At 37.7% G+C, this 14,375-nt stretch overlaps 1 protein-coding gene across 1 annotated transcript in view; it reads left to right on the forward strand.

The window, feature by feature from the left end:
• PLD5 (phospholipase D family member 5) overlaps positions 1-14,375 on the forward strand; it is a 480,756-nt gene that overhangs the window by 264,673 nt on the left and 201,708 nt on the right. Inside the window, exon 3 of the mRNA XM_061185407.1 lies at positions 12,199-12,367. Coding sequence (XP_061041390.1) covers positions 12,199-12,367 — 169 coding nt within the window. The remainder of the gene's footprint in view (positions 1-12,198; positions 12,368-14,375) is intronic.

The raw sequence follows: 14,375 nt of genomic DNA on the forward strand, positions 1-14,375 counted from the left end.
GAAGAACTACAATCCTGCAGGCTGTGGAACAAAAACCACATTCACAGAAAGATAGACAAGATGAAAACGCAGAGAGCTATGTACCAGATGAAGGAACAAGATAAAACCCCAGAAAAACAACTAAATGAAGTGGAGATAGGCACCCTTCCAGAAAAAGAATTCAGAATAATGATAGTGAAGATGATCCAGGACCTTGGGAAAAGAAATGGAGGCAAAGATCGAGAACATGCAAGAAATGTTTAACAAAGACCTAGAAGAATTAAAGAACAAACAAACAGAGATGAACAATACAATAAGTGAAATGAAAAATACACTAGAAGGAATCAATAGCAGAATAACTGAGGCAGAAGAACGGATAAGTGACCCGGAAGACAGAATGGTGGAATTCACTGCTGTGGAACAGAATAAAGAAAAAAGAATGAAAAGAAAGGAAAACAACTTAAGAGACCTCTGGGACAACATTAAATGCAACACCATTCACATTATAGGGGTCCCAGAAGGAGAAGAGAGAGAGAAAGGACCAGAGAAAATATTTGAAGAGATTATAGTCGAAAACTTCCCTAACATGGGAAAGGAAATAACCACCCAAGTCCAAGAAGCACAGCAAGTCCCATACAGGATAAACCCAAGGAGGAACACGCCGAGACACATAGTAATCAAATTGGCAAAAATTAAAGACAAAGAAGAATTATTGAAAGCAGCAAGGTAAAAATGACAAATAACATACAAGGGAACTCCCATAAGGTTAACAGCTGATTTCTCAGCAGAAACTCTACAAGCCAGAAGGGAGTGGCATGATATACTTAAAGTGATGAAAGGGAAGAACCTACAACCAAGATTACTCTACCCGGCAAGGATCTCATTTAGATTTGATGGAGAAATCAAAAGCTTTACAGACAAGCAAAAGCTAAGAGAATTCAGCACCACCAAACCAGCTCTACAACAAATGCTAAAGGAACTTCTCTAAGTGGGAAACACAAGACAAGAAAAGGACCTACAAAAACAAACCCAAAACAATTAAGAAAATGGTCATAGGAACATACATATCAATAATTACCTTAAACGTGAATGGATTAAATGCTCCAACCAAAAGACACAGGCTTGCTGAATGGATACAAAAACAAGACCCATATATATGCTGTCTACAAGAGACCCACTTTAGACCTAGGGACACATACAGACTGAAAGTGAGGGGATGGAAAAAGATATTCCATGCAAATGGAAATCAAAAGAAAGCTGGAGTAGCTAAACTCATATCAGATAAATTAGACTTTAAAATAAAAAATGTTACAAGAGACAAGGAAGGACACTACATAATGATCAAGGGATCAATCCAAGAAGAAGATAAAACAATTATAAATATATATGCACCCAACATAGGAACACCTCAATACATAAGGCAACTGCTAACAGCTATAAAAGAGGAAATCGACAGTAACACAATAATAGTGGGGGACTTTAACACCTCACTTACACCAATGGACAGATCATCCAAAATGAAAATAAATAAGGAAACAGAAGCTTTAAATGACACAATAGCCCAGATAGATTTAATTGATATTTATAGGACATTCCATCCAAAAACAGCAGATTACACGTTCTTCTCAAGTGCGCACGGAACATTCTCCAGGATAGATCACATCTTGGGTCACAAATCAAGCCTCAGTAAATTTAAGAAAATTGAAATCATATCAAGCATCTTTTCTGACCACAATGCTATGAGATTAGAAATGAATTACAGGGAAAAAAACGTAAAAAACACAAACACATAGAGGCAAAGACATACATTACTAAATAACCAAGAGATCACTGAAGAAATCAAAGAGGAAATCAAAAAATACCTAGAGACAAATGACAATGAAAACACAACGATCCAAAACCTATGGGATGCAGCAAAAGCAGTTCTAAGAGGGAAGTTTATAGCAATACAATCCTACCTTAAGAAATAAGAAACATCTCAAATAAACAACCTAACCTAACACCTAAAGCAATTACAGAAAGAAGAACAAAAAAACCCCAAAGTTAGCAGAAGGAAAGAAGTCATAAAGTTCAGATCAGAAATAAATGAAAAAGAAATGAAGGAAACGATAGCAAAGATCAATAAAACTAAAAGATAGTTCTTTGAGAAGATAAACAAAATTGATAAACCATTAGCCAGACTCATCAAGAAAAAGAGGGAGAGGACTCAAATCAATAAAATTAGAAATGAAAAAAGAGAAGTTACAATGGGCACCACAGAAATACAGAGCATCCTAAGAGACTACTACAAGCAACTCTATGCCAATAAAATGGACAACCTGGAAGAAATGGACAAATTCTTACAAATGTATAACCTTCCAAGACTGAACCAGGAAGAAACAGAAAATATGAACAGACCAATCACAAGGAATGAAATTGAAGCTGTGATTAAAAATCTTCCAACAAACAAAAGTCCAGGACCAGATGGCTTCACAGGTGAATTCTATCAAACATTTAGAGAAGAGCTAACACCCATCCTTCTCAAACTCTTCCAAAAACTTGCAGAGGAAGGAACACTCCCAAACTCATTCTATGAGGCCACCATCACCCTGATACCAAAAGCAGACAAAGATACTACAAAAAAAGAAAATTACTGACCAATATCACTGATGAATATAGATGCAAAAATCCTCAACAAAATACTAGCAAACAGAATCCAACAACACATTAAAAGGATCATACACCACCATCAAGTGGGACTTATCCCAGGGATGCAAGGATTCTTCAATATACGCAAATCAATCAATGTGATACACCATATTAACAAATTGAAGAATAAAAACCATATGATCATCTCAATAGATGCAGAAAAAGCTTTTGACAAAATTCAACACCCATTTATGATAAAAACTCTCCAGAAAGTGGGCATAGAGGGAACCTACCTCAACATAATAAAGGCCATATATGACAAACCCACAGCCAACATCATTCTCAATGGTGAAAAACTGAAAGCATTTCCTCTAAGATCCGGAATGAGACAAGGATGTCCACTCTCACCACTATTATTCAACATAGTTTTGGAAGTCCTAGCCACGGCAATCAGAGAAGAAAAAGAAATAAAAGGAATACAAATTGGAAAACAAGAAGTAAAACTGTCACTGTTTGCAGATGACATGATACTATATGTAGAGAATCCTAAAAATGCCACCAGAAAACTACTAGAGCTAATCAATGAATTTGGTAAAGTTGCAGGATACAAAATTAATGCACAGAAATCTCTCGCATTCCTATACACTAATGATGAAAAATCTGAAAGAGAAATTAAGGAAACACTCCCATTTACCACTGCAACAAAAAGAATAAAATACCTAGGAATAAACCTACTTAGGGAGACAAAAGACCTGTATGCAGAAAACTATAAGACACTGATGAAAGAAATTAAAGATGATACCAACAGATGGAGAGATATACCATGTTCTTGGATTGGAAGAATCAACATTGTGAAAATGACTATACTACCCAAAGCAATCTACAGATTCAATGCAATCCCTATCAAATTACCAATGGCATTTTTTATGGAACTAGAACAAATCATCTTAAAATTTGTATGGAGACACAAAAGACCATGAATAGCCAAAGCAGTCTTGAGAGAAAAAAACAGAGCTGGAGGAATCAGACTCCCTGACTTCACACTATACTACAAAGCTACAGTAATCAAGACAATATGGTACTGGCAGAAAAACAGAAACATAGATCAATGGAACAAGATAGAAAGCCCAGAGATAAACCCACACACCTATGGTCAACTAATCTATGACAAAGGAGGTAAAGATATACAATGGAGAAAAGACAGTCTCTTCAATAAGTGGTGCTGGGAAAACTGGACAGCTACATGTAAAAGAATGAAATTAGGACATTCTCTTACACCATACACAAAAATAAACTCAAAATGGATTAAAGATCTAAATATAAGGCCAGATACTATAAAACTCTTAGAGAAAAACATCGGCATAACACTCTTTGACATAAATCAAAGCAAGATCTTTTTTAACCCACCTCCTATATAAATGAAAATAAAAGCAAAAATAAACAAATGGGACCTAATTAAGCTTAAAATCTTTTGCATAGCAAAGGAAACCATTAAAAAAATTAAAAGGCAACCCTCAGAATAGGAGGAAATATTTGCAAACAAAGCAACCAACAAGGCATTAACCTCCAAAACATACAAAGAGCTCATGCAGCTCAATAACAAACAAAACCCAAACAACCCAATCAAAAAATGTGCAGAAGATCTAAATAGACATTTCTCCAAAGAAGACATACAGCTGGCCAAAAAGCACATGAAGAGATCCTCAACATCACTAATTACTAGAGAAATTCATATCAAATCTGCAATGAGGTATCACCTCACACTGGTCAGAATGGCCATCATCAAAAAATCTACCAACAGTAAATGCTGGAGAGGGTGTAGAGAAAGTGGAACCCTCCTACACTGTTCGTGGGATGTAAATTGGTACAGCCACTATGGAGAACAGTATGGAAGTTCCTTAAAAAACTAAAAATAGAGGTACCATATGATCTAGCATTCCCACTCCTGGGCATATATCCACAGAACATCATAATTCGAAAAAATGCATTCACCCCAGTGTTCATTGCATCTCTATTTACAGTAACCAGGACATGGAAGCAACCTAAATGTCCATCAACAGAGGAATGGATAAAGAAGATGTGGTACATATATACAATGGAATATTACTCAGACATAAGAAAGAATGAAACAATGCCATTTGCAGCAGCATGGATGGACCTAGAGATTATCATACCAAGTGAAGTAAGTCAGACAGAGAAAGATAAATATCATATTTTGTTTATATGTGGAATCTAAAAAAATGATATAAATGAACCTATTTACAGAACAGAAACAGACTCACAGGCTTAGAAAACAAATTATGGTTACCAAAGGGAAAAGTTGGGGTGGGGAGGGATACATTAGGAGGTTGGGATTAACATATTTACACTACTGTATTTAAAGTAGGTAACCAACAAGGGCCTACTGTATAGCACAGGGAACTCTGCTCAATATTCTATAATATCCTAAATGGAAAAGAATTTGAAAAAGAATAGATATATATATATGTGTAAGTGAATCATTTTGCTGTACACCTGAAATTAACATAATATTGTAAATCAACTATACTCCCATATAAAATAAAAATTTTTTTAAATTATGGTTGAAGAAGATTTTCTTTTGTAAAATAACAAACAAGCAAACGGAAAAAACCAAAAACCCACAAATGAAAAACTGATGGTGAGAGAATAAATCCTAACAGAAAGGGACTCTGTCTATCCCCCAGGGTATTTATGCACCTGATTTATCAAAGATACATTGAGAATATGGGAAGAAAATTGCATTTTGTACCTCTGCCTGCATTTTTTGCTTCGAAAATTGGAAGTGACAGTGGAGCATAGTGGTTAAGAGGATATAGTCAGCAATCATACTACCCAGGCTTCAATCTGGGCTCCATCACTCACTAGCGCTTGGACACATTACTTAAACTCCTTTATGTCTCAGTCTCCTCATCCCTAAAATAGGAATAGTTATAGTACCTGCTTCTATGAATTCTTGTAAACATTAATTAACGTAGTCAGTGAATCTTCTTAACATAGTGCCTGACACAAAATAAATACTCAATAAATATTGTTCAGTTAAACTATTAATGGTAATAGTGTAATTACTATTTTGCCAGATGTCAGAGGGTAATAACTGCCTTGAATGCAGATGTTTTTCCATTAGAACTTTTGCATTTTAGCTATTTGTTTTCAATCATCTGGCTTCCTACTGTGTGTTTTAGCTCTTTGAGGACAGTGTCATGGTCTTTTCATCCATGAACTCCTACTTCTTTGTTCATGTTTTATATTGGTAAAATATCAAAAGGTAGATGCATCGAGTTGTACCTTTTTCTTACTTCTTTTGTCTTCATCCTCTCTGGGCTCCTTTCTCCTCTGATGGTTTCTTCCTTTCTAGGCCAGTATCAGGAAGTACTGAGGCAAGGACAAGTGTGTCTTGCTGTCACTGTAGATGTCCTTGCTGACATGGACGGAGTGGAGAGTAGAGTGAGGAGCACCTTCCCCTCTTCTCCAAAATTCAGAGCTCAATCCAAGCTGACCTTCCCTCTAGTGCAGCAGCTTCTGCTCTTCAGCATCACTCTGCCTGTTCCCTCCATAGACCCAAAGTATGTGGAGAACCTTCTCAGATAAGACCAGGACCTAACCTAGTGTTGTGAAATGCACATGAGCTCAGACAAACCTGAATTTAAATCCCTGCTCTGTAGCACTCTATCCATCTGGGTGACACCTGGCCACTGGGAGCCTTGCTCTCTTTGCCTCCAAAATTGAGATCATGCCTATTTCACTGTGTTTCTTGTTGATGATGATGTGTGTATTACCTGTGAATGTACTTTTAAACTTTAATATACAAAGAAAGGATCCTAGCTACAATAATAATATTTCTACTGCTATACTGCCTCTCTCCATAAAGAAAAGCATAGTTGTTCTTCACTTAATACAATTATAGACCAGGAATTAATGAGGCTTTAGTCTGAACTTTCTGGATTTATACAAACAGGGATCTGCTGTTGTCAACTCAAACTTGCCATCATGTTCTCTGCAGTTGTCTTTGAAAGTTGGTTTAAAAGTTAATGTAATTGAAACATCTGGTGACAAAAAATAAGAAAGTATTCAAAAACTGAAAGAAACATATCAAAAGGACACAGGAGACAACTTTCAGGGGCCTCCACTGGCAATATATGCAACAATTTGGGCATCACAAAGTAGATGATAACATTTTGAAATAAAAAAAAAAGAATCCACACTGATAAAATAATATCTTAAAAAATGTAAAAAGTTATAATGGGAGAAGAAAAAGATTTTCCTTACAAAATATTACCAATGAACACATATAAAAGAAATGATAGAAAATTATAAGTATAATAAAAACAGATTCAGTTAAGAATCATATAAATGGATAGAAGCCAAATCAGTGAGTGAAATGTTAGGGAATATTCATGCCATCTGAAAATACGTCTGCACAAATCATTTGTTAATTATAGAGGGAAGGAAGGTACTGCTCAATTGAAAAATCTGACATACCCCCTTAACCAAGTGACCAAACTTAACATCACCAGTAGTGGGACAACCCACTATCATGTGACACCTCATATGATGCACTTTGAAGGACACATTACCTATGTACTGTTCCTACCAAAAATACTTATCCTAAATCTAATTATGAGGCAACAACCAAGCAAATCAAATCCAGGAGTATTTAGCAAAGCAACTGACCTGGGCTCTTCTGAATTGTTGACATCTTGGTAAACAAATAAAACAGGAATAGGCTAGGGAACTCTCCTAGATATGACAACTAAGTGCAACAAGTAAACATTGATTGGATCTTGGATCCAAAAGAAAAAACAAAACTGAAAAAAGGCATGCAGGCATTCCAGAAATTTGCCCAAAGGTTAATTTTAATGAATTCTGCCTACTTTTTTCCTTGCTTGAGAAAGAAGAGTATAACAAGGGCTGCTATCCATGGAAATGAGCTCTGCATGTATACTAATTAAATTAGGCCCCTGCAATGTAGCTAGCTGTTGCTTGTTAAAGGAAATAAAATGATAGGTCACAGAAATAAGTCAAGTCATTTCAAGACTGATTTCTAAAGGCCTTTTTTAGCAGGGCATAGGAAACAAGCGTTGTGTTACAAAAGGAGCAATCAAGATCTTCAGGTAAAATGAGAAAGGAGGAAAGTGAGGAGGTGAGCAGGGTTTCCCCAGAATTCATTACCAAACATAGGTGTGGTCTCCAGACCTTTGGTGGTGTCTCTATTTTTAGTATAAATTCCTAATTTACTTTTCTGTTTAGTAAAAAACCAAGTAATGATAAATTTGGTCTTCTTTGGCTCCCAGGGAATTTCACTCTTCTTCTTCTCTTCCAGTCTTTCCAGTACTTTCTTCTGTCTTCTTCACCTGCCCCACTTTCTCTACCAACCAGAAGTGATTAGATATTTTCCATATTAGGCTTCAACCCAGTTCTCTTCTCTTGAAAATCTCTCTTGATAATCTTACCTACTTCTAAGGCTTCAATAATGGAAAAAAAATCTTATAAGAATGCGTGTGAAGTAGAAAAAAAAGGAATAGATATATTATCCATCTGATGAGTACTTCTTAACTTTTTTGTGCCACAGACCCTATTGGCAGTCTGATGAAGCCAATGGACTCCTTCCTTGAATAATGTTTTAAACGCATAAATTGAAATACATAGGATTGCAAAGAAAACCAGTAATGTTGAAATAAAGTTATCAAAAATATAAAAAAACAAATTTGTGATATAGTAATGTATATTCTGCTCTACTTATTCATGAAATAATAAGATCTGATGACTACCATAATTTCAAAGTAGTGATAAATACTTGGAGATATCAGCAATAGTTATCGTACCATGGTATGAAAATTCTTTTTTTTTTTTCAGGCAAGGCTTTATTGGGCCCCTGCTGCAGCAGCGGGGAGCAAGAACAGGCAACAGGTTCCCTTGCTCACTCACTTGCTCGCTGAGGGGGGGGCGAGCTTGTTCCTTATATGGGGTGAGGGTAGGGGTGTGTCCAGGCGTTGGGCCAGAGGGGTGGCTTAGGTGTTTTGCCCACCCCTCTGGTGGTGTTGAGTGCAGGGGACATGCTCAGTACCCTGCTTTTGCTCCCAACACCCTGTTTTTGCTCTGCTCCAGGCTCTTCAGAAGTGGCAGTTGGGTTTTTTGGTCTCTTTGTATCTTTTGTCCAGAATTTGCCCCAACTGCACATGAACACAGTTATTTTTAGTCCCATACAGTTTATTTGTATTTTGTTGCTCAAGGAGAGGTGTGTCCAGATAGAAGCATTGCAGCACTGCAGCAAATGGTCCCAAGTCCCAGCCTGTCTCATTCCCCGCTAAGAGACTCTGCACCCTTATTCTTAAGGGGTAAAGGGCCAGAAGTCTTTTCTTCTGAAACTTCTTCCTGCTGGACAGGGCCCGCAGACCCTAGCTGACCCTAGAGGTGTAAAATTGAAACTAGTTCTATTTTTGTTTTGTTTGTTTGGATTCTTTTTTTGTTTGATTTTTAAACGTATTCCTTAGTCGTAGGAGAGGCTAAAACTGCTGATTATTTGGAATCATTTCTTCATGCTATGTCTACCTTCTATTTACATAGATAATTGGACTTTAAATGTGGATAGAATTAAAATATCCAACTTCAACCTCTGTCTGTTGCCTTCAAAGGTTTTGCAGTAGATAAAAAAATCCCCTCTCTCCACCTTTTTGACCCTCTCTCTCCTTGGTTTCCCAAACACTGCATTCTCCTGGACCTCTCTTGTCTTCCTGTTTCTCTTTTGGTCCCTTCTGAATCGTCTCATCTGTTTCACACTCTACCAACCAGAAAAATGTAGGCATTCCCCCCACATTAGGCTTTGGGCTCGTTTTCTCTTCTTTTTTTTCCCCTTGATAATCTCTCTCAATGCTCACTCCTTTCCCGTGTTCCTCGTCAGTTTTAATGGACCCTCTACCCTCTACTGATTGTCATCTCCCTTCCAGTAGTATACATGTGTTCTGTCAGAGTTAGACCCCTAAAATGTACTTGGTTGCTCTCAAAAGCATCAAAATTAAGTCCAAACTTCTCTTCCTGGTTCACAACCTCTACAGTGTGGTCCCTACAGACACTGCCAGTCTTCTCTACCATGGCAAGCCCCTGCCATAACTCTCTTACCTCACACTTCCCTTGGCCAACCAACTCTCAAGTATCCAAATACACCTAGAATGTCTTTCTCTTCCAGCTGACCCATAAAAATTATATCTTTGAAGATTCATTTCAAGTCCCACTTTCTCCAGTTCCAGATGCTCCCAACCTAATTATTTTCTCCTCGCTGCTCATGCTCCAGTGGTACTTTAGATGGTGCATTATCCATCTAATTAATTCTTACTCTTGTTTTGCCATTTCTTAGAGCCTGCCTCCTATTTAAATCATTACGTATGAGACTGGCTCTTTCACTAGATTATAAATTCCAGTGGACTAGGGAGTTTTGTCGTAGTCATTTCTGTATTATGTACAGTAAATGACTTGCTTGTCCTGTGCTCATAAGGTCTCAACAAGATTTAATTCAGTTGTGGGTAGTAGTTGGATGATTGGACCCTAAAATTGTGAATGTCTCTAAGACATATACCCAACCCCATTTTGGCTATGATATTCATCAAATACACAAACATATTACTAAGAGTATTGTTTTTGTTTCTAAAATTGGCTAAATGGAACAAGTCTCATTAAAATAAACAGTTAACAGTTTTAGTGAGAAGTTCTGGATTCTGTATTAGAAGCTGAAATTCATTCTATAAGTATTTCTTGAGCCCTAATTATGTATCCAGCACTAGGGATGCATAGCTTTGAATAAGAAGATCTCTGTTCTAGAAGGGCTTACACCCTAACCCTAACCCTATCTTCATAAGAGTTTGGAGTTTCCTGTCAAGAGTTACAGGAGAATTTACATTTCTTAAACTGGAAAAAAAAACTGTTTATTCCTTTATTGAAATGTTATCAGGACTTCCCTGGTGGCACAGTGGTTAAAAATCCACCTGCCAATGCAGGGGACATGGGTTCGAGCCCTGGTCCAGGAAGATCCCACATGCCGCGGAGCAACTAAGCCCATGCGCCACAACTACTGAACCTGTGCTCTGGATCCCGTGAGCCACAATTACTGAGCCCACGTGCCACAACTACTGAAGCCCACGTGCCTAGAGTCCGTGCTCTGCAACAAGAGAAGCCACCACAATGAGAAGCCTGCGCACCGCAATGAAGAGTAGCCCCCTCTCATCGCAACTAGAGAAAGCCCACACGCAGCAACAAAGACCCAATGCATCCAAAAATAAATAAATAAATAAATTTACAAAAAGAAAAGTCAGGGAATTCCCTGGTAGTCTAGTGGTTAGGACTCTGAGCTTTCACTGCTGAGGGCCCAGGTTCGTTCCCTCATCAGGGAACTAAGATATTGAACTTCCATGCCAGTGACCTTTCAAGGATGCCCCGTGGTATTCAGATTTTTTAAAATAATAATAAAATAAAATAAAAATAAATAAATAAAATTTAAAAAATAAAAATAAATTAAAAAAACTAAAATGTTATGTGTCACCTGGCTAACTCAGAAGTGAAAACCACACAGCCTTAGCTGCAGCACCAACGCAAGCCACAGTGTATATGTTGTCAATAAATAAGGAAGTATAAAAAGAGAAGACACATTTATTAGGATATTGCTGATTGTAGTTTATTTAGGGCTTGGTTATTACTATTATTTTATATATTCCCTATCTCCAACTTTAATAAAGCCCTGCAACAGGCCGGTTTTTAAATTTCCTTCTTAGTATCATTTTATGCCTTAGGCTGGGAAACACTAACAGAGGTGTTTTTTTTTGTTTTTTTTTTTTAATAAATTTTATTTATTTATTTATTTATTTTTGGCTGTGTTGGGTCTTCGTTTCTGTGCGAGGGCTTTCTCTAGTTGCAGCGAGCAGGGACCACTCTTCATCGTGGTGCGCGGGCCTCTCACTGTCGCAGCCTCTCTTGTTAAGGAGCACAGGCTCCAGACGCGCAGGCTCAGTAGTTGTGGCTCACGGGCCCAGTTGCTCCACGGCATGTGGGATCTTCCCAGACCAGGGCTCGAACCCGTGTCCCCTGCATTGGCAGGCAGATTCTCAACCACTGCGCCACCAGGGAAGCCCCCACTAACAGAGGTTTTAAGCAATAGTAATAACATTTACTATTTTTATTTTCTAGTAGTAATAAAACTAATAATATTTTAGTTTCTGAACTAGTTCTAATATATGTCCAACATTGTACTAGAAACTGGAGATATTACTAGAGGAAGATGCTTGTGTAGGAAGCTCTGGACTTTTTCTCAAGGCTAGTTTGACACTGGACATTAGGGACGTATACCATGATTTTCTGAAATATGAGTGCTAACTGAGGAGAAATTGAACATAAACTCTCAGAACACAGTAGATTAGCATAGGGGAAATGTGAAAGGCCTTTGTTGAAAAATGTAAGTTATGAGGAACATATACATTCAGAAAGAGTAAAGAGTATTTTTCAGATGTCTCTGTATGCATGTGTAAAGATCTATGGCTTCAAATTTGACTAGATTTTGTTTGTTTGTTTTTCAAAATCTTTTCTAAGAATTGCCCTGGTGGAAAATATTCCTGACGGCCTTACCTATTCAGAAAATGCACCATTTCACTTATCCCTTTTCCAAGGCTGGATGAATTTACTCAGCATGGCCAAAAAGTCTGTTGACATAGTATCTTCCCATTGGGATCTCAACCACAGTCATCCATCAGCATGTCAGGTAAGCTGCATCCTCTAATGTGTGTGATGATTTTACTTATGTGCATTTTATACTCAGTATTCTTGCTTCCACTCCTCAAATTCAAGCTCATTTTTTCAGTCTATCTATACCCATAGTTCATGTCCATTATTACATTTATATGTATGTGCCATTGTTAATCATATGTTGCTCAGCTTCTACTAGAATGCCGTGCTTTCAAGGGCAAAATCACATCTCATCTGTGCAAACAAGAGTCTCTCTATGCAGCACTGCTGTATCGGACAACTTCAGAGGTGTCTTGTGGTGTCCACTGATGGCACACCCCAGAATTCTGCTTTGCACAACCTGCATGTTTACAGTTCTAATTCCGTAACTGCTTGCTGAGACATTTAATTGGTTAATTGTTGTCCTAATTTGTCTTTGTGGCTCAGAGCCAACTTTTTTAATAGTGGAGTCACACTTCCCAGTATAGCTGTATATTCTTGACTCTGTCATATTTGAGTGAAGAGGAAAAAGAAATTTACTAGTTATAAGAACAGCCTTTAGAAAACTGACTAAATGGTCTAAATGATTTCTGAATGAAATGTCCTGGAAATAAGAAAATGATCGTGGTAATCTTTTTTTTTAATTTTTGAATTTTATTTATTTTTTTATACAGCAGGTTCTTATTAGTCATCAATTTTATACACATCAGTGTATACATGTCAATCCCAATCGCCCAATTCATCACACCACCACCACCACCCCCCCGATCCTGGTAATCTTTAGCATGTTTTTCTTTATGTTGGTGCAACCATGATAGCACTGAGCTATCAAGTATATGACCATTGGCCTATACTTAAATGTCCTATGGGGGGGTCAAGGATAAAATTAATTTTGTCTGTTTGTATACAAAATGTGTTGGCATTAAGCCTATAATCATTACCTCATTGGTGCTTTGATTTGCTTCAATTATACTATTTTAAAGTCAAAAGATATTAGAAAATAGGTACAAATAAACAAAAAACCCATAAAGGCTATACTAAAGAAGAATTGGATAATTTTACTAATTATGTTCTGCACTGTTCTACCTCTGCTGAAGCAGGTGCTTCAGGTACTTATTGCAGCATTTATCATCCCAAAACTTAGTGGTTTTTAAAAATAACAATTATTTATTTATTCATGATTCTGGGCAGAATTTTCAGAGAACTTGTCTCTGATCTAAATAGTGTTGGCTGGGGTGACTTACCTGGGGCTGGAGGGTGCAAGATGACTCCTCACATATGAGCATCTTACCTCAGATGGCTGGAATGTCTAGTGGCTGGCTGGACTTCTCTCTCTCTGTATGTATCTATCATCATTCAGTAAAGCAGCTTGAATTCTTTACCTGTGGTTATATCCTAAAAGGGCAAAAGCAGAAACTGTGAGACCTCTTAAGACCTGAGCTCTAGAATCCCAATTGCTTCCACCCTATTCTATTGGTCAAAGCAAGTCACAAATCCAAGATGAGAGGGGTAGCATCCATGTGGAGAATTATTGGCAGGCATCTTTGGAAATTATATACCACAGTGCACTCTGGCCACAGCAATCCATCTCTCTCTCCCACATACAAAATGCACTCCTCATCCCCCAAAACTTGTATCCCATTACGGCAAAGGCTCAAAGTCTAGGATCTCTTCATCTGCATCAGGTCAGGATCTGGTTAGGACTCCTCATGAGGGCTTCTCTTGATTTGGAAACCTGTGAACTAAAAAGACAAGTTACATGCCCCCCAATGCACACTCCCAACATACAATGGCAAAATAGAGATGAGATAACTACGATAGATACTTCTGTTCAAAAGGGGGAAGTAGAGAGCACAAACTAGTCATTGATCCCACAGCAGTTTTAAAAGCCAGCCTGGCATACATCACCAGTTTTCCGAACTTGGAGAACAGGGAATGTCTCTAGACTGGGATCTAGTTCTGCTTCCTGGGGGTGCTTTCCTAATCTGCTGTTCTCAGAAACTCTTTGCTCCACCCTCTGTGTTTTTCTTTTTCATAAGAAATAG

Source organism: Eubalaena glacialis, chromosome 3, assembly GCF_028564815.1.
Source record: "Eubalaena glacialis isolate mEubGla1 chromosome 3, mEubGla1.1.hap2.+ XY, whole genome shotgun sequence".
NCBI classification, from domain to species: domain Eukaryota; kingdom Metazoa; phylum Chordata; class Mammalia; order Artiodactyla; family Balaenidae; genus Eubalaena; species Eubalaena glacialis.